At 36.5% G+C, this 20,819-nt stretch overlaps 3 protein-coding genes across 4 annotated transcripts; 1 reads left to right on the top strand and 2 right to left on the bottom strand.

Annotated features, from left to right (window-relative positions):
• Nucleotides 1-1,273: 1,273 nt before the first annotated feature.
• On the bottom strand, nt 1,274-2,530 carry LOC113331886. Its single transcript, XM_026578528.1, has one exon. It carries the CDS (start codon nt 2,528-2,530, stop codon nt 1,274-1,276), a length of 1,257 nt encoding a protein of 418 aa, XP_026434313.1.
• A 9,320-nt stretch (nt 2,531-11,850) lies between these two features.
• LOC113332099 (nucleolin-like) lies at nt 11,851-16,652 on the top strand. Of its 2 annotated transcripts, none has more exons than XM_026578772.1 (12): nt 11,851-12,170; nt 12,667-13,184; nt 13,279-13,368; nt 13,521-13,760; nt 14,270-14,491; nt 14,608-14,917; nt 15,020-15,333; nt 15,419-15,540; nt 15,624-15,730; nt 15,809-15,885; nt 15,991-16,081; nt 16,248-16,652. In XM_026578772.1, exons 1-11 carry the CDS (start codon nt 11,984-11,986, stop codon nt 16,078-16,080), a joined length of 2,277 nt encoding a protein of 758 aa, XP_026434557.1. In that variant the 5' UTR covers nt 11,851-11,983; the 3' UTR covers nt 16,081; nt 16,248-16,652. The 2 variants fall into 2 exon arrangements, with proteins under 2 accessions (XP_026434557.1, XP_026434556.1); XM_026578771.1 differs by having other exon boundaries at nt 16,239-16,652.
• Nucleotides 16,653-16,936: 284 nt separating this feature from the next.
• LOC113332100 (2-carboxy-1,4-naphthoquinone phytyltransferase, chloroplastic-like) lies at nt 16,937-19,545 on the bottom strand. Its single transcript, XM_026578773.1, has 10 exons — nt 19,105-19,545; nt 18,714-18,817; nt 18,535-18,606; nt 18,301-18,439; nt 17,998-18,104; nt 17,807-17,906; nt 17,690-17,728; nt 17,487-17,597; nt 17,322-17,387; nt 16,937-17,221 (listed from the first exon to the last, which is right to left on the bottom strand). Exons 1-10 carry the CDS (start codon nt 19,477-19,479, stop codon nt 17,096-17,098), a joined length of 1,239 nt encoding a protein of 412 aa, XP_026434558.1. The 5' UTR covers nt 19,480-19,545; the 3' UTR covers nt 16,937-17,095.
• Between the last annotated feature and the right edge of the window lie 1,274 nt (nt 19,546-20,819).

Below are 20,819 nucleotides of genomic sequence, written 5' to 3'. Positions count from 1 at the left end.
CTTCTTAATCAATCAACTGAGGTACTGCTTCTAATAACTCCTTCTTAATAGTTACACTTTGCTCTTCAAACTTTTTTTTGAAAATGATTTACTAAATAATCTGCAATTTGCTTTTGATCTGATATCACATTACCATCAGAATCCTCCAATTCACTTATCAAATTACTAGAAGACCTAATTCTTAAGTTGGTATGAAAAAAACTTGTGTTTGCTGCTCCCCCTTTGATCCACTTAACTCTGGCCTTTTGTCTCATTAGAGTATTGAGTTGAACTTCTCTATTTGCATGATCATTTTGAGCTGCAACTAATACATCCAATACCTCTGAATCAAATGGATTAGAATCTGATGCTTGCATTGCTTCCATTACCTTGTTTTCAGGTTCTTTAAGTTTAACATGTACATTTCCAAATACCCTCCAATTCCAATCATTTAATATATTTTTTAACTCCTTCAGTTTCTTCATGAATGTGAATGCAGGATCACCATTAACCTCAGCAGACCAACTTTCCTTAACCACATTTAGAAAATCAGGATGACTTATCCACATTTTTTGAAATTTCCTAGGTACATTACATGGCTTAGGAATATTTGCACAGCCTCCCAACAAAGGAGGATGATCTGATACAATTCTAAGTCCTACTTTATATCCCCAGTCTTCATATTTCTGCAACCATTTTTGATTAAACACCACCCTGTCTAAAGTACATAAAATTCTTTTGCTTCCTTGTTGACAGTTTGACCAAGAAAACTGCAATCCTGTTTTTGGAGCTTGAAGAAGTTCACATTTGTTTAAACATTCACCGAAGTCCAACATGGAAGTTCTGTTAGGATTTCTCCCCCCAACCTTTTCATCTGAAGTTAAGATTGCATTAAAATCACCTAGAATTATCCAAGGCTTATTCATATCACTTATCATTTCCATTTCTGACCAAAGAAATCTTCTTTGAACTAACTTCACATGAGTATGCACACCATAAACCAACACATCACCAACACTGACAGTGACCATCTGACTTGACATTGATATAACAGTTGGCTTAGTTATACTTGCATTACAAAAGAGCCATATGTTGCCTTTATTGTCTGAAGTAGAATTATGAATAACCATTTTCTGCATTCCTGGAAGATTTAGTTTGCTACAAAAAGATGTACTACAATAAACTTTGGGTTCTGCTATCCGTTACAAAGAAGGGATAAATTGATTTACCAGGGATCATAATGTTTCTTGAGCCCTTCTTCTTCTAAGGCCCCTGATATTCCAATAAGCTATCTTCATTGTTTGTTTAGGGGGTTCTTAGTACCCCCTTTGTTCTGATTTTTCCTGAAGTTGTATTTGTTGTTGACTGGAGCAGTTTTAACTCCCTTTATTTTACTTGGTGATGAAGAAGAATTTCCTGTCACCGTTTCTTTTTCAACCATATTTGCCCAAGATGTAACTTGAACAACTTCATTAGTTACTTTACCATTAGAACCATGAACAAATGTAACAGTACTATTTTGCAAGCTATTTTCCTCAGCTAACTTGAGTAATTTTGGAACATCAAGAATACCTAATTGATCTTCTATATTATCCCCCATATTCTTATTTTGACTCTTATATTTTTTAGAAACTTTACCTGAAACAACATCAACAAATTTAACTACACTCTCCACTTCAGGGATTGCAGTACTTAAAGATTGTTTTGGAGATTCCTGTTCTGCAATAATTTCCTCATTCACACTTATGTCATCTTCTTGTTCAATTTCATCTTGATTAATAATATTAAATCTTCCACTGTTAATAATATCTGGTATGGAGTTACTAACAATATTGATAGGTGTAACAATATTAGAAATAACAACATCTTCTTCAAGCACTTGAGTATTTGTAACACTAGGTATACTACTCTGTCTTCTTTCTGTATTAGAACCACTCTTCACAACCTCAGACCTATCACAAATATCAAAAGGAATATGAGGTTTACCTGCCTTAGGAGTTTGTTGTTTAATATTAGTTGTTGCAGAAGACATATTATTCTGAATATTACTTGCTTGCTGTTTTTTGTTCTTATCAACTCTACATTCGACAATGTTATGACTTACAATCTTGCAAGTGTGACAAAATTTAGGACATACTGGAATTGATATGCTTTGAAGAAAACCTCCGTATTTAGTACCAATCCAGACCTTATTTGGAACAGTTTTTGCAAAATCAATTTCAACTAAGACATTTGCATAATACCCAACCTCACATCTTGCAGTAGCTTCATCTAGTTTGATTGGTGTACCAATTTCCTTGCAAATCTTAAACAATATCTTCTCACTCCAAAATTCAAGTCCTAAACCAGGTAATCTAACCCATACCATATCTTTTGAAGTTCTTTGACTTTCAGGGCGAAAATTAGAGATCCACTTTCGTACTTGTAATACTTGATTCAGACTCTCCCATTTTCCTTCCTTAATGTATTGACGATCAATTTCATTGTCTAACTTTATTGTGAAAAACCTCTTCCTAATGGTATTATCTTGCAATCCCCTGTTAATTTCCATTATCGACGAAGAAAAATAGCAGCATCAACAAATTTAATTTGCTGTAAATTTAATCTACCAATTAACGAAAACCTCCAAGGATCTAAACTTTCTTCAAATGAATCATCAGGTAATTCAATCGAAGGAATTACCTGGGAGTTTTTTTCTTTGTTAAAACCTAGCATATCTGATTTAAAACCCTCAAATAAAGTGGATTTAGGACACGAATCCATAAACCCACCAGACTTAATGACTAATCATCACCAGATTCAACTTAATCAAGAATTTTTTTAAAGTAGAATTCACCTGGATTAATGATTTGAGCACTGAAAACGAAGATTGACGAATTTTTTCACTGAGTCAGTTGCCTGATTTGCAGAGCAAAAATCGCCCGATTCCCCCCCTTCAATCTTGCGTGTTAGGTTCGAGATTTCTCTTAAGTTATGCTCTTTATTCTTTTTGTTTGTTACTAGATAAAAGATGAGTAAATTTTTGATGAATTATGTCTCTTAAGTTATCATTTTGATTCTTTTGTCTGTAATTGGCTATGATGAAAAAAGTTACGATTTTAACTTGAACATTCGTCACTGGCTAGCAGGAGAAATCTAATTAATATTGGATTATGCCCAAGAAAATCCTCCTCTTGTAGAGAAAGGTTGCTCATGTTGTTCTCTTTGAGAATAATATCAAATGAGGAAATATTTTAATTTTGAACTTGTGCTTAATTGATACATTTTTTGTGGAAAGTGCAGATGTGGATTTTTAGGAGAGAACTGTGCATAAAAATCTTTAGTTGGTAAAGATGCAAAGTTGTGAAACTTAGTGGAATCAACTTAAAATTTGGTAAGTTATCTTATTCTTGATTGTTAGAGCATTGCTCGATTGAACCCACTAACATTAGTATGTCAACTTAGTTATCAAATATAAATGGCAATACGCATTCTTGATTTAGTCACTAAAGTCAGTTTCAAACTAGACTAGGTTTAAGAAGTAGAGTATAAAATCAAAGATATCCTTGAACATTGGAGATTGAATACCACACGAAAACATCAAAGAGAACTTCATTAAAGGTTGGTAATCAGGGACGGAGCCAGAAACTCTATTAAGGGGAAGCAAAATATTTCTAGGGGGTGCAAGATAGCAAAAATAGGCTTAGGTAGGATTCCAAAATCTCATACAATTTAGGCTTGAGATCCGTTACCCTTGCTATTAACTTCCTCTTGATTCTTTTGTTTATTCTACCTCTCTATATTGAAACAAGTACTCACTCTGTGGAGCAATCCTTTGGTGGTAAATATATATTTATATGTACACTACAGGATATTTGACTCCGTTACTTTTGTGAGAATAACCTTTCTCCCTAGTAAGGTCCTCATGTTATGGTGAATGAAAATACGAATGGCACCTCTTTTAAAGTTTTTTCTCTCAGGTTCAATGAGTGAGAGTGTGGCTCAAGAAAATTAGTGTATTTAATTTCTTGAATCGGGCATAACTCAGTGGAAAATTTTCTTATGCTTTCATAAATTTCTTTGATTCCTTCCTAAACTATTAATTTGCATGTCGTAAACTATCAATTCTGCATCTTTCTATATAATTTTCAATCTTTGATTCACTAATATGACTGTATTTTACTTCTTATTCTAGGTCTGGTTAGTGGTGCTTAGACTGCACATGATCCGGTACAGTCCGGTTTTCTATTGGAACCGGTACCTGTATCTGGTGTTGACCGGTTCCTCATTTTGAGGTCCGGTACTTGTACCTGTAATACCGGTCCGGTTCCACTCCGGTACCGGGTTTTTACCTGTTATCTTAATACTAACTTAACAGATTGAAAGAAAAAAAAGAAGTTCGTAATTCATAGTAGGCGAGTACACAATCATCTTCACAAATTTTATTAACTTAGCAAACACAACATTTTAATTTAAAATTGAACAAAGCACTAGTAATGGAGAAAAACCAAATCAATGTTGAAGGCGATTACTCTGGCAGTTACCAACAGATCCATCACCTATTCTATCAATCTCCATAAGTAGAAAAGCCCTTCTCTCATCTGAGTTCAAATACCAACATCACCACCATCCATCTATTCCATCACAGACACATAATACCTGTACATCTTCACTCACTCTTAAGTATTCATCACCAGCAGCAACACAAACCCAATTCTCTGTCAAACTACAGATCCATCTGCTTCTCCATGTTCTTCAATATTTCAACCAATGGAAGATTTATCCCACCATCAATCGATCTTTGAATATTAATCAATAAAATTCAGTCAAAACCCATCTCAATTTTACCATCAATTTTATCAGGAGCATTTTCCATTAAAGGAGATAGGGTAAAAACCATACAGTGATACAACAATCCATGAAGAAATAAAAATAAATTACAAAACTAGTGGAATCAATCCAAATCGATCCCAATAAAACCCTAAATCATATTCAGACATACAATTGAACACGCTAATCAAACATGCAATTAAATAATTAAGATGAACGAATTACATGTTATTGACTTGTGAGATGGTGAAGAATGGGAAATTGATTTTGTTTCGCTGATGATGAAGAAGAAATTGTTGGTGATATAAACTCATAGATGGTGAAGAAGAAGAAGTGAACGATGGCGCGTCTGTGTGGTTGTTCTTCACTTTCAGTTCAGAGAAAAAAAGAAAAGGAAGAAGAATAATGATGAAAGAAATAGATGGTCGATAAAAAGATAGATATCTAGACCTAGGATCGATGGCTACCACTAATTTCTTATCAAAAGATCAACGACTAATATCAATCGGGTTTTTCAGACCAGTACATGCCGGGAATGTGTAAGAACCCAGTACATGTACCGGTACTACACCTGTTCTCAGTTTGGTTACCTGTACCTGTACCGGCTACACCGCTTCCGGTACGGTTCTGGTCCGATTTTTCCGGTTCCAGGCCGGTTCACCGGTTCCAGACCGGGTCTTGTGCAGCCTTAGCGGTGCTGGATGAGTTGCTGAGACAAGTGAGCGGTTTTGCCCTGTCCCTTTCCCCAAACTGTTATACTATGATTCAATACCCACCTTTTAATCATTTAATACTATCTGATACCTTTCTGCACGAGAAGATCTCAATATCCACTTTTGGCAAAATCTTCCTTCTTTTATTCTCTTTCTTCTTCATATTTAATTAAGCAAATACGTTAACCTAGAGCTATGCCTATCATCCACTTAATCGTCTACCAAGTTTGCACGCGCTTCTCCAAGTGTAATACATTCATTAATCAGCATATCGGCAAGATTTATTTACATCTGATGGTTCTTTTCCTTCTTCTTCTGTTATATCATGATACAACAACTCTCTTAACTCAGTCTCTCTCAATGGAGAACCAGCTTATGGAGGTTCAACAAAGAATAGGTCTACATCCTTATCTGATAGATTGAGGGCCCTTAAGAAACCAGTTCTCTTTTCAGATGACCTCCTTGAGGGAGCAAAGCAATGGAAGTTTAGCTTCCTAGCAAAACTATATTATGACAAGAACTACTCAATAAGTGAGATGGATAAAGAACTAAAGAAGTTGTGGATTAAGAGTAAGGAAATTTTTCTCAAGAAAGAAGACCCAGATTTACTCATGATCAAATTCTACTCTCAGGAGGAATATGATCTAGCTCTGAAGTTTACACGATGGTTTGTGGAATGAGACTTGCTGGCAATGCAACCATGGAATCCAACAATACTCAAAAGTCAGGTGGATCTCACAAAAATACTCCTTTGGTTACGGCTATACAACATGCAACCAGAGTTTGCAAATGATACAATAGTCAACCGAATTGCTTCTGACATGGGAGAAGTAAAAGCTCTTGACCCACCAGATTGTATTGTACCAAAAGGAAAAGTACAAAAATTTAAGGTACTTGTTGATGTTCGTGATCCACTTCGTCGAGGATTCTGGATGAAAAACACAGTTAGTGAAGAGGTTTGGATTCGTCTCTTTTATGAAAAACAACCTTTCAATTTATGTGGGTATTGTTATACAATCGATCATAAGGAAAACGAGTGTATGGAGATAGTTGATTTCTTGTTACAACAACAAAGAGGTTATTTATCTTCAAACTCTATCCTTGATCCACCTTCCTGGAATAATCCTGATAATAGAGGCGCAAGATCTTCTTCTATAATCAATCCACAGATGCAAATTGATGAAGAAAACAAACATGCAATTGACAATAATAATGATCCAATGCATGGGAGAGCTGACGTTCAGCATGTTGTGGCTCTTGTTGTTTTTAATGAAGATTCTGCTCCAATTTCTGCACCCATGGTGATCTGTATTACAAACCAAAGATAGATGGAAAATGACTCTATTCAACGAGTTAACTCAGTGATTCAGCAAATGCCGAGTACTACTATTGGGTGTAACATGCAAGGTATGCTTCATGTTAATGTTTCTCGTAGCATAGAGTTTGAGTCAATAGGAACAAAAATAGGAAAGAGAATACGAATGGAGAAGGGGGAGAGTAGCAATCCTAAAGATAGTATTACTGTAATAGAAGGGTCAAATGATTTAAGTAATCTCTTAAATTATGTAAACAATCCAAATCTAGAAAAGAAAATCTCATCAACTGATCCATCTACCAATCTAGGAAATGATATAAACCCTAACCTCTTAAGAGCTTATCTTCAAATCGGTGAATTAGATATTTCAATGGATAACTGTAACTCTGAGAACATAGATCCGTCAATAATTCACACTACTAGAGGTTCTAAGGGTCCGATTCAATCTCTCCTTCAGATCTATGAACAAAATCAGATGAACCAATCTTCCACTTCTACTGTAGCTGAATCTTTAGAGAATACTCAGTTAATTTTGGATAATCAGAGCTGCTCTTCACTTTCTTACCAAACTAATCATGGGACTGTTTCAGAGCAAAACTACTCAAGAGCTTTTGGCAACAAAACATCCAGCACTGGTGACCAGGCACAACTCAAAAATAATCATTCCTTAATCTGCATCTCTCAATTCATTACATGTTCTACTTTTAATTTAAATCTTGCATGTCACTTTGAGCTTTTCCATATATATAGTCTAATTAGCGTAATGAAGATTTTAACTTGGAATGTGCAAGGATTTGCATCTAAGGAAACTAGAGGCAATTTGTCAGATATAACTAGAGTTCATAATCCTGACATTATCTTTCTTTGCGAAACAAAAATTGGAGAACCAAAAGCGAAGGCCTTTATTCAGTCATACTCTTACCCAAATTCACTAGTAGTTGATTCAATTGGTAGAGTTGGTGGTCTAATTTTACTTTGGAAAGATGGCTTTCCATGTGATGTTGTCTGTGTGAAAGATAACATCATTCACCTTCTAGTAACCTCTAATCCTGCAAAGGAATAATTGTTGTTATCATGCATGTATGGCTCCACTTATGAATATGTTAAAAAGTTGCAATGTGGTTTTTTGAAGGAACTCAGTTACAATCTTTTTCAACCATGAGTGGTTATAGGAGATTTAAATGTTCATCTCCATAACATGGGTCAATCTTCTAAGTATTCTTCTATTAATGAATGGGTATGTAAAACAATTGATGAAGCTGGACTGATGGATTTAGGGTATATTGGCAAAAATCATACTTGGACTAACCAATTAAATGGTAAAGGATTTAAGAGAGCTAGAATTTATATGGCACTTCACAATGATAAGTGGCAAATACAATTCCCAGACTCTAGACTCCATCATTTACCATTCATTGGTTATGACTATTGTCCAATCCTTTTACAGACTGAAATAAACAAGCATGTAACTAGGAATGTTTGGAAATTTTATAAGTGCTGGTTAGCTGATCCTTCATGATCTCAGCTCATTGCTCAGTCTTGGAAATCTTCAAAAGCCAACTTTAATAGAAAAATTACATCAACTAGGAAAGATTTAGCTAAGTGGAGAAGATTGCATTTTGGGGAAATAGACACGCATGTAGCTTTTTATAAGAGGCAATTGGAGTATTATCAATCTCTTCCTTATAGTGATTATAATGCTTCACAAATTCAGTGCAACATAGAGCTTCTAAAGCACTAGAAAAAAAAATAGAATCTGAATATTGGCAACAGAAATCAGGGGATAAATGGATCAAGGAGGAAGACAATAACACAACCTACTTTCATACAATAGCTAAGAGAAGGAGAGTTAGTAATAACATAATTGCCTTACGTGATCATAATGGAAGCTGGTTAACTACAAGAGAGGAATTATCTAAATTTCTTACTTCTCATTTTTCAGCCATAACAACCTCTACTTCTCCACATCTGCATGATTACTTCTTCAAGCACATTCAAAGTAATATCTCCACTAATGATAATATTTCTCTCATTAGCGTGCCAACGGAAGAAGAAATCAAATGTGTTGTCGAGAGTCTATCTAGATGGAATTCTCCAGGACCAGGCGGCTTTCCTGCTGGCTTTTATCAATCACAATGGGACATTGTGGGTGCATATATCATTAGTTTGGTTCAGAATTTCTTCATTCCGAAACAACTTCCAACCTATCTCAATGAGACCGCTATTTGTCTAATACCCAAAGTTGGTCATCCGTCTACGCCAAGTGATTACATGCCGATAGGGTTATGCAATAACAATTATAAGATAATATCTAAATTATTAGTTAAGAGGATGCAACCTTTGATGGATAAACTCATATCTCCAACTCAGGCTGCTTATGTCACAAAAAGGTACATAAACGACAATATTACCATAGCACATGAAGTAATACACTCAATGAAGAAGTCAAGAAGTAAAAAGGATTAATAGCCCTTAAACTAGATATGTCTAAGTCTTTCGATAGTTTGGAGTGGACTTTTTTGGATAAAATGTTACAATGCATGGGTTTTTGCTCTGAGTGGAGAACTCTAATTCAGCAGTGCATCACAACTACAACTATTTCAATCAGACTAAATGGAAGTCCTTGTGATTCATATGCACCATCCAGGGGATTACGGTAGGGAGATCCTTTATCTCCCCACCTTTTCATCATCACCATGGAGTATCTCAGTAGAGCTTTATACAAAGCAGAACAAGATCACTTGATCAAAGGCATCAAAGTGGTAAAGAACTCTCCATCTATCAATCATCTGCTTTTTGCAGATGATTGCCTGTTATTTTTTCAAGCAGATGACAGGACAGTTGATAATGTTCTCAAGATTTTGGAAGATTTTGGCTCCATTTCGGGACAAATGATAAATTTTTCAAAATCAGCTGCCTTCATTGCAGGAGACATTACTCAGGAGAGAAAACAATATATTACTACAATATTAGGTGTCAAACAGTTGTGTTCCTCTGATAAGTATCTTGGATTACCAATCTTAATAGGTAAATCAAAAGCTACTTCTTTTGGAGATCTATCTAACAACTTTTCCACAAGGTTAATAGGCTGGATTTCCAAAACTTTAAACCAAGCAGCAAGAACCACACTTGTGAAATCTGTGTTAAACACCATTCCTTCTCATTATATGGGGAATTTTAAAATTCCAAAAAACATCATCAGGAAACTAAACTCAATTCAGAGAACATTCTGGTGGGGGCATAAGACAAGCAAGAGTATTAATTTCTTAGCTCGGGATTCTCTTAATGCTTCAAAACAAGAAGGTGGTTTAGCTTTCCGCAACCTGGAACAGTTTAACAATGTATTAATTGCTAAGTTAGCTCGGAGGTTGTGCACGGAACCAGACAAACTTTGTGTTCAAATATTAAAACCAAAGTACGCCCCTTACTGCAACTTTCTCCATTTACAATAAGAAAATAAAAATGCTTCTTGGATTTGGAAGGGAATAAAACATGGTCTTCAGTATGTTAAACAACATCATAGGTGGGCAATAAGATGTGGTACCAAAGTATTAGTCTGGTATGATAAATGGGTCTATGGTCTTCCGGAACCTCCAACCCCTAAATCATCTTTTGCTGAGCCAGCAAGAATTGTTTATGTTTCAGATTTAATGCTTGCTAATCCAAGAAGATGGAATGCTCCTCTGGTATGGGAGTTGTTTGATACTCATATTAGCTCTGTTAATTTTGGATATGTACATCCCTCAACATGGAGAGGATTCACTTATCTGGGAACCAAATAGATTAGGGTCCTTCACTGTTAAATCAGCATATAAGGCACTTACACCCACAAGAAATAATACAAGTCAAATTCCTTCTCAAGTGCCTAAGTTAGTCTGGAAAAAACTGTGGAGCATGAGAGCACCTCATAAGGTCAAACTTTTCATTTGGAAGTGTTTAAAAGGAATTATTCCAACTTTAGTCAAGATCAGCCATTACAAACCAGAAATGGACATCATCTGTCCACATTGCAACAAGGAGAGTGAAACCATTGAGCATTTGTTAATCACCTGCACATACTCTTCTTCAGTTTAGCTTGATATGAATGTTAATGTTTCTAACATCCATGCTCAGAATACTTCATTTATTAGTTGGATTATAAGTTGGTTCTCTATTGATCAGAACATTAGTAGTGAGGAACAAGACACTTGGATTCTCACCTTGATGATCACTGCTTGGCAGATATGGAGAAACAGATGTGATAAATTTTTTCAAAACAAAAACATGAATAGATGAGTGACATTAAATAATATTAAGTGGTTGCTAAATTAGTGCATAAAGTTTTATCACCAACATAAAATATTCTTAACAAAGTCTGTTAGTTGGATACCTCCAGTAAATTATCAATTTAAGATCAATATAGATGCTTCTTTTGACGACACTTCAAAAACCTTCGGCATTGGGCTAATTATTCGAGATTCTACAGGTTGCAGCAGACGCATCAGAGGCAGGTACTTCAATGGAGGACTAGATCCAGAGCAAGCGGAATGCTTGACCATAAAAGAAGCACTAAACTGGGCCAGCAACTTCAATTGTGATCGGTTTTTGCTTGAATCAGACTGTCAAAATGTTGTTTTCTCTATCAACGATGCTAACCCTCATGTACATTGGATGAATCAAGGTCTTGTAAATGAAATAAAGCATCGACTATCTACTAGGCCGGAAACTACTATAACATATGTACATAAATCTGGCAACAATGCAGCTCACATAATAGAGCTTCTTTTGATATTTTGGACAATATCCCAGCTGATATACATAAAGCTATAAGGGATAATGTCGTCATCAGTCTTTAAGTTATGTACTTAATCTTTGTTCAATGAAGTTCAGTTTTTTTTTTTTTTTTGAACCCCAGGTTAACTATAATTCCTGGAGGTTCATAGGTGCTTGTTCGGGCTTTAGACCAACCGGACAGGCTAGGCTCTAAGAGCATTATTATGTCTTGAGATTATTAAAGGCACAAACCCTGATTGGAAGTCAACTTCGAGAAAAACTCGTCAAAATTAGGAAATAAAACCCTTCGTTCGTTTGGAAAGAACTTCAACTATTACAACTTGTTTGTCTTCGACCAAAACCTAGGGTTTCCAAAGTTTTCCGTTTGTGAATTTTAGTTCGTTGATCCAAGACAATGCCTCCTCGTAAACTGAAACGTCCATCGACTTCTGTTGCACCGAAGAAGAGAACACCTACAAAAACCCTAGTAGAAGAAGAACAACAACAACATCAAGAAGAAGAAGCTGAGCTCGTTGATAACAGTAACACAACCACAACAACCATGAATGAAGAATACAGAGAAACTGAGTCTCCTCCTAAAGGTTTTTCCTTTCTCTATCTTTCTTTGATTAATGTGCAGAGATTCGTTGAAATTTTGGAAAAGAAAAAGGAGAAATCTTGTTTCTTTTGTTTGTTGGATTAAGTTTTGTCTGAAATTTGAGCAACCCTAACCCTAGTATGAATTACGGATAAAAAGTGTAAATTTGAGACTTATTAATGTTAAATCAAGTTGGCAAATTTAGAAAAGAGTAATTGAAGTTATTATATTCTAAGAACCATACCGAAAATTTGAAAGCCAGGATAAAATCAGGGGAAAACACGAGGTGCAAGAAGACTTGTGGAACAACGTTATAGTTTTTCTTTTTGCATTATCTAATTTGTCACGAGAATACGGATCTATTACTTACTGTTTATAATTGGAAAGTATAACAAGACGAGGGGAAATTTTTAGTTTAATTATTGGATATAATCTTTGAAATCAAGGAGAACTTCGATGAAAATTTGTTATGTTTTACACTATTGGTGTTAATGTATCAGAGGATAAGGAGGATAAGGAGCTAGATTCGGTGGATTATCAGGAGTATGATGGTTCTGAACGTTTGGAGCTAGAAGACAAGGATCCCCAGTCAGAGGCCGAGGAGGAACGTGTAGCCAATGTTGGAATTGAGGAAGATCCAGAGATGGAAGAAGAGTACGATGATGAGGGGATTGTGGGGAATGAAATGATGGAAGACATTGTGGAAGGTGAGGATGAAGAGAAAGAAGCAGAAGATGATGGTGGGAACGAACACGGAGAAGATGATGATGGCGAGAAAGAGCGTCATGATGTAATGAAAGAGAGGCGAAAAAGGAAAGAATTTGAGGTATTTGTTGGAGGATTGGATCGCGATGCTACCGAGGAGGATCTCAGAGAGGTTTTCAGTGAAGTTGGTGAAGTCACTGAAGTGAGACTTATGAAGAACCCATTGACTCAAAAGAATAAGGGTTTCGCATTCCTACGTTTTGCTACAGTTGAGCAGGCAAAACGAGCTGTCAGTGAACTTAAAAACCCAACGGTAATCAATAGCCTAAGCGTTTGCAGTCTGGGGTTTTCTTAATTGAGAGTTTCTTTTAGATTTATCTAACTCTGGATAGGGAATTTTCTTTCAGATTAATGGAAAGCAATTTGGTGTTGCTCCAAGTCAGGACAGTGACACACTGTTCGTCGGCAATATATGCAAGACATGGACAAAGGAAGCTGTAAGTATGATGACACCTTCTTGATTGATCTGCATTGAGTTGGATGTTTCCCTTGATCATCAACATAGTCAAGGTTCTATCCCAGTCTGTTTATGTACTTACTCCTCTTTCCGTGTAAATCTGTTAAACTGGCCACATTGTTTGTTGCACAGTTGAAGGAAAAACTGATACACTATGGTGTTGATAACTTTGAAGACTTGACACTGGTTGAGGATACTAGAAACGAGGGGATGAATAGGGGGTTTGCTTTTCTGGATTTCGGTAGTCGTCCAGATGCTTTGGATGCATGCAAGCACTTGCAGAAGAGGGATGTTTTGTTTGGTACTGATAGGCCAGCAAAGATTGCTTTTGCAGATACGTTCATTGAGATGGATGATGAAGTCATGGCACAGGTCAGTTGTTTGGTTCAGTAACCATCTGTTCCTTTTTTTGTTGTTGCATAATGTGATCTTATCAAACCAAACCCGTCATATTAATCAAAAGGGTATGTTCGTAGCCGTGAGATTTGTCTTTTCCAATATATAAAGAACATCAAAATTTTGAGATTGCAAAAAGATATGAAAAAAGAAAATATTAAACTATGCAATTTTGAACAGTCACGATATAAAGAGCACAAAGTAATCAATTTTGAATAAAGAGAAGGTAATATAGGAGCCTTATAGTGATATATCACCTCATGTCATCAGTTGTGTCACGTTGGGTAGTCAATTAGAACATAGTTGAAAACGTGCCTGCTTAGTTTGTTTCATTGGAATCTTGCACACTCCATTAGGATTCTCTATAGATATCCATTCCTTACGAAGTCTAAAACTTTGTTTGCCGTTTGCCATATATTTGAATGCAAATTCCTGCCCTGTAAAATTGTCAAGAGATTGTAATATTCAAATGTTTGCTTGATCAGGTTAGGGCAGTCTTTCTGGATGGTTTGCCTATTTCCTGGGATGAAGACCGTGTTAAAGACCATCTCAAGAAATTCGGAAAGATTGAAAAGGTTGAACTTGCCCGGAATATGCCAGCTGCTAAAAGAAAAGATTTTGGCTTTGTAACCTTTGACTCCCATGACGCTGCAGTTGCTTGTGTTGAAGGTGTCAATAATACTGAACTGGGTGACGGAGATAAGAAGGTTTGTGGCTGTTCCACTGAAGAATTGGTTAATATTTGTCCCCATGCGTTGATCAACAGCGACTGTTACAGTTAAATGCAATTAATATCTTTTAAATGTATCTACAACTTCAACAGGTTAAGGTTAGGGTAAGATTGTCGAGGCCACGCCAAAGAGGTAAGTCAGTTAAACATGGTCAAGGGGGTTACGTGGAGCGTGGCGGAGCACGGGGTGGCAGACCTTTCTGGAACCCTAGCTTGCACCGCACCGAGTCAAGGTTTGCAGCTCGCAGTGGACGCGGGTTTCAAAGTTATTCCAGTTATGGCGGTGATTATAAGCGATTTGGTCCTAGAGATAGATATGCAGATATGGATATTTCCCGTGATAGAGTTGGAAGTAGAAGGGGATACCCTTCTTCAGAGAGATCCTATGATCCCCGGCCTTCTGGTATGTTTGTAGTGATATCTTCTCAGCAATAGCATACATTAGAATATCATCAGTTTAGAACTAATTTCTCTGTATCTTCTTATGCAACACATTTGGCTTCAGCCAGTTCAAGTTATGGAAGGAGCACTACAAAGAGGGATTATGTTCGCCGTGAAGACACTTTTCATCGGTCATCTGATTATGTTACGAGAGGACCTGCCGAGAGACCTTCATCCTTTAGGGACACTTACTCATCCCACGGATCTGGATATGCTGACAGTTCTATGAGGACTTCTTCACGTGCACATCGAAGGCCAGAACCTCTTTATGCTGATGAAAGCTACGAAAGATATGCAGAACGACCCTCGAGCTACCGTGGTGGTCATAGCCGTGAATATAGTTCTATTTCTGGTTCAAAACGACCTCATTCTGCTACGGTGAGTCCCATTATGAAGTTTCCTCCGATATTAGTGTTCTTATTAATATTTTCTTGGGTTTAACGCCATACCTAAATTCTTTTAGGAAGAAATTGATTCTCGGTATGCCGAATCAACACTTCGACAACCCAGAGCTCGCTATGAATATGAGGCAGCTACTGCTTCTTTGCCATATGGCAATAGTGCTTATGAAAGCGAATCCGCAAGGTAATTACTTAGGACGCCAAATCTGTTGCTGTTCTTTGTGCTGTTTCCCTTTCTAATTACGATTAGTGGTGTTGTTATGTCAGGCTGGGCCATGGTTCTCATCTAGGTTATGAAAGAAGTAGCCGGAGTTCTGCTGGATATTCTCGTGACTTGTATGAAACGCGCCCATCCAGCATGGGATACGTCCGAGGTATGGGAAGCACATACTTTTAAATTTCTTTGATCGCGAACTCATAGCAGTCTTTGACTCATATGATGTCATTTTCAGATGAAGTGAGCAGAGGTGATGCAGGTGGATTCCAACCCAGCTATGGCAGCAGGGAATACATGTCTACTGGATCAGATGTTTGTCCCTGATCTTCTATTTTGAAAGATTATCTCTAATTCAAATATTTTCAGAGGTCATCTTATTGTTTTTTTTTCCCATCTCCCTTGTTTTTTTTCCCCCAGGTTGGACCAAGTTCATACTCATCTATGTACCCAAGTCGTCGCGCGAATGATGGCTATTCAAGTGGCAGAGGTTCTGGTTCATATTATTAAGGTGAGTTTCCCTGATTATCTTTCTGATGGCTTCAAGCCTTTTAGTGGATCCTTCAAGTTTTAGGGTAGCAACCCAATCAAGGTGGTGTCAAGGTAAGGTGGGAAACCTGCCTACAGTTTCAACAATATTGTGACAAATAGAACATGACATGGTGTAGGTGCTTCAGGTATTGAGTTGAGCAGTTGGTGACTTGTACCATGAAGGTTTAGCGCAATGGGGGATTGCCACTATTAGATAATTAGCTTCAAGTGACTCCACTCCAACTCCGAGCGTTTAGATTATGATTAATGTTGATGGTGCTTGGAAAAAGAGCACTTTGCTCATATTGTATTGATGAAATGGTGATACTATATTTGGATCCAGTTGACTAGTTATGCACATGTTTCACCTTGAGAATTGTTTTAATTAGCTATCTTGATCGATTTCTTGAGCTTTTACTACTGGACTAGAATAAATCAGTTTATATCAGTATGAAGTGGAATTTTGATAGACATCTCGTAGGCATGGAACTCGTTGATTCACATTTGTATTTGAAGTCACGGCTATAAGATGTTTAAGTGATTGGTTTTCAGCTAGCATTGCTACAAGAAGTTGGATTAGAATGATCTGAACTCATGACATGTCTATAGTTGTTTTTTCATGTATCAGTTGAGAATTCTGATTTTCCAGATGAAGGATATAACTTTCTTTGAGAACCATTTAAAGTTTTGGTAGTAGCTAGGATGATGAACCTATGAGACACTAAGCAGAGATTGCTTTAACGATGGATTTTTGGTGCTTAATTTTGAATATAGTTCATCTGAAGTGAACTTATATTGGAAACTTGCTCCTGTAGGACAATTATCTGGACAATAATTGGATAATGTAACTGACTTTTCTATATTATATTACTCCAGGATAATGTAACCAACAACTTAACGGTGAAAAGTTTGAATCTAATGATCTAAATCCATCTTACTTTCTGACTGTTCTTTGCTTCGTCCAAGCTTCAGATATAATGTTGCCAAGTGAAAATCAAGGGAGAATTGGTCTCTGCATATAGTATGATTTTGCCATTACTAATCCAACAGATAATGCAGCTCCAAACATGGCATGTAACCTCACACAAAAATACTTGGCCATGAATATCTTGCTCTTATCCTGCAAGTCAAGTAGCTTTATGAATGCCCCTAAACATAAAAACCTTGAATGCCCTAAACATAAAAACCTTGAAAATGCTAGAGAAGGAAAAGACACTCACGGAGTAATTTTCTTCAACGTAGCTGACAACCAATTTGGCTACGGGCAAAGTCAGTGCACAAGAAACCTGCAGCATCAAACAATTGAAATGAAAAACTAAAGGGAAGGAAACCAAACCTAGATTTACAAAATACTTTCCAAAGATGAATGTTCCAAAAAAACTTACGATGCATGATATAGGCAGAAGTTTGCTTATACCAAAAGCAAACAATAATGTATATAGTGTAAGAATTGCCACTTTAACGAGATGTGAACCAGCTTTAGTGCCAATACGAACCTGTAGACATCCAATATAGTTGAACTCATTGCCAAAAATTATTTCAAGAACTTTAGAATCCCATAATTCCCATTGCTTAAAGTTCTTCTTACCAGAGGAGACATCTTCATAACTGCTTTGTCTTCATCCACCTGAACTCGTCGATAGTTTGTATATTAGCGCATACCATGAATGGAAATGGAAAGGTAACAGTTAGGTGGAAAATTTACCTGATGAAAGTGACTACAAAAGAGAATTAAGGTTGTTGTGAGGCCAACAAGAAGTGATGCAGATAAAATTGTCCCATTTATTGGAAGACACTGTATAACACTAAAAATCAATGCAAAATTCAATGCGAAATCCAAGAATATTAGAAAGTCAGGTTAATCGAAATCCAAGAGTACAATTGTAGAAAGACTACCTTTGGCTGTTGTGCATCAAGTAGAAGGCGGTAGTAGCAAATGGGCCAAAAGCTGCAAAGCATAAAGGCTCTCCCAGTCCTCGATAGCTCAGTCTAAATGGCGGACACTGTAGTGGAAACTGAGAAAATCAATATGGGGTACAGTAAGGGGTGAAATATGGGGTGCAAGAACTGAGAAAATCCGCAGGGAAGGTTTTGGAGTCCACCCAACAAGAATTTCAGATTTCCTCACAAGTGACCATTAGTCACCAGGAGGCATTTGGTACAATCAATAAACAGTTACGGCATTGAAAGAAATCATACCTGATAAATGTAACCCAACATAATGGAGCAAGTTAATAAATATATCGTGCGGATATCCCCTGCTTCAACATATGCCCATGTAAGCCCCATAAATCCCAGAGCAAGCAATGCGTATGCAGCGATAAGGGTTCCTGTACGACTTCTCAAACGTATAAACTGACTATTAATACTTCAATCATTGATTACCCACAATGGGAGTAGAGTATATGGAGCGAGAAAGAGAATTGTATGTACCTTCCAACAATGTTTACGACAGATTCTTTCTTGTTCTTATCTGCTCCAGTATCAAAATCGTAAACATCGTTGCTGCCAATGAGTCATAAGTTTCCTTGAAGAAATCATACATCAGTCGTCTTCTAAATCAAAAGTATCTATGAACAACTTATCAAAGAAGATACTAGAGATTCTCTAACCTCAAATTTAGCCATGTTATGATAAGAACCGAGGAAGATAAAAGCACAAAATACCGCCTCACCGAAAATAGCCCAGCTTGTAAATAAGCAGCTGCACTTCCTACCTGTAAAACATTAGGATGCAAATAAGATAAAGAATGCGAGGCTTGTTAATACCCTGGTATGAAAGAAACAAAACGTAGGAGCCTCTATGTAGATATGGTAAAGTCCCAGTGCGCCTAAACTTCTGATTGTGAGCCACACACCTATCTTATCGGCAAAAATGAACTGTTAGCTAAGAAACACTGAAATTCAATCTCAATTTCTCCAAAAAAAAAAAAAAAACCTGAATGGTTAGATAAAACTAAGGAGAGAAAATATAAGATGTTAAAAGCAACATATCATGACTTACAGTTAGAGGAACTAAAGCTACAGAATAAATAGGTAATTTGATTGCTCTCCATATTAATGTAGATTGTGATATTACTTCTTCTACTTCATTGTTATTATTATCAGCTTCTTCTAATACTACTGCATTCTCATTTTGAGAAGAGAATTGACGGTGATTTTTCCTCTCCATGGATAATAATTGACTACTAATGTTACTTTTAAAGGATTGTCTTTGGAAATGTTTACATGATTGTAATGGTTTTCTTTTAACATGATAAATATGATGATGAACTGGTAATGAGTTAGGTATGGGGTTCGTGATTGTGAGAGCAGTTCTAGTAGTCATCGTTGTATTGGTAAGAATTGAGGAAGATGATGAAGCACACACCATTCTCATCTCTATCTCACTTTAGGAGCCTCTCTGTTTTCTCTCTCTGTAATCCGAAGACAACAAAGATTTTGGAATTTGGATAAAGTGATGGGTTGGACTTGGTGGTCGTGTTTGGTCCCTTGGAAATGCCTATCTTAGGTTGGGTTATCAAGAAAATACATTTAAATTATGTTTGTCTTGTTATAATTCTAGTTTAGGATATGAACAACTAAATCTTCCTTGATTTTAGGAAGCTAAAAAAGCAAGGTTATGCTATTCTTCAAAATAGTCAGGATACCAATATCCTTGCCTGGGTTAGACGGTTATAGAGGTAGTTATTTTAATTAATCAAAATATTTTCAATTTTTTTAACTTTATTGTTATGTTTTTATTTTTTTCTCCGACAATTTTATCCATAATACATAATTATTTTATAAAAATACAGATTTAAAATATGGAGAGACAAACATAATACATGATAAACCCGTGATGGATATAACGGAAAGACAAACATCATCTTTATTAATACATCTTGAGATAATCCTGCTCAAGTTAGAGAAAAAAATTCCCTAGCTAAGCTTTATGTAGTCAAAGCTCCCAAACGCGGCCGGCAAGTCTTGGGTATACTTACGAACCCAAGGCGTGGCAAGCGCCAAAAAAAAAAAAAACCGCAGAAAGTGTCAGAAAAAAAAAAGTAGTCTTGGGTACACTTGGTGTATCAAACATTAGATGTGAAAAGCCGTCGAGGAAACGGATCTACCCGTTTTGCAACTGGCCAGGAGCCACTTGGAAAAGATCTAAATCGTGCAATCTTACTGACAAACCTCTCCTCTCTTTGCCTAAAATATTCCCAGGTTATCTCTTTCTGAGCCGTTAGGCCGGTTCCTATGCACAAGTTAAATGACATAGTTTGTCATCTTTGCACCCATTATTGGTATGCTAAAGTGGCAAACATGATTGCCTACGTTCAAGTATACCATTTGGCATACGCGATAAAGACCATCGCCCGATGGTTTTCAGATTGCTCGAGTGTCGTTAAATCGTCAGCGTTAGTCTTTATGTCGATCGTCATTATGATCATCGCTTAGTAGTTCATCATCTAACGACCAAGAATCTATTCCCTCTAAATACCCAATTTCTAATTCATTTCAACTCACACTAAAATTTCTAAATCTTTATAGAATTTCTCAATTTCTCACTATTCTTCTAATCTAAACAAGATAAATTAATCACACCTTCTCTACACTTCACAATTTCCTAATTTTCTGTAATATGGATCCTCAATCTTAACCTCAATCTCAAGAAAAAAGTAACAAAAGTTACGACGTTTGAGGTTCAAAATTCATTATCGCTGAAGATGACTGTAT

Source organism: Papaver somniferum, unplaced genomic scaffold, assembly GCF_003573695.1.
Source record: "Papaver somniferum cultivar HN1 unplaced genomic scaffold, ASM357369v1 unplaced-scaffold_128, whole genome shotgun sequence".
Taxonomy (NCBI): Eukaryota; Viridiplantae; Streptophyta; class Magnoliopsida; order Ranunculales; family Papaveraceae; genus Papaver; species Papaver somniferum.
This window is presented reverse-complemented; position numbering and strand designations above follow the sequence as displayed.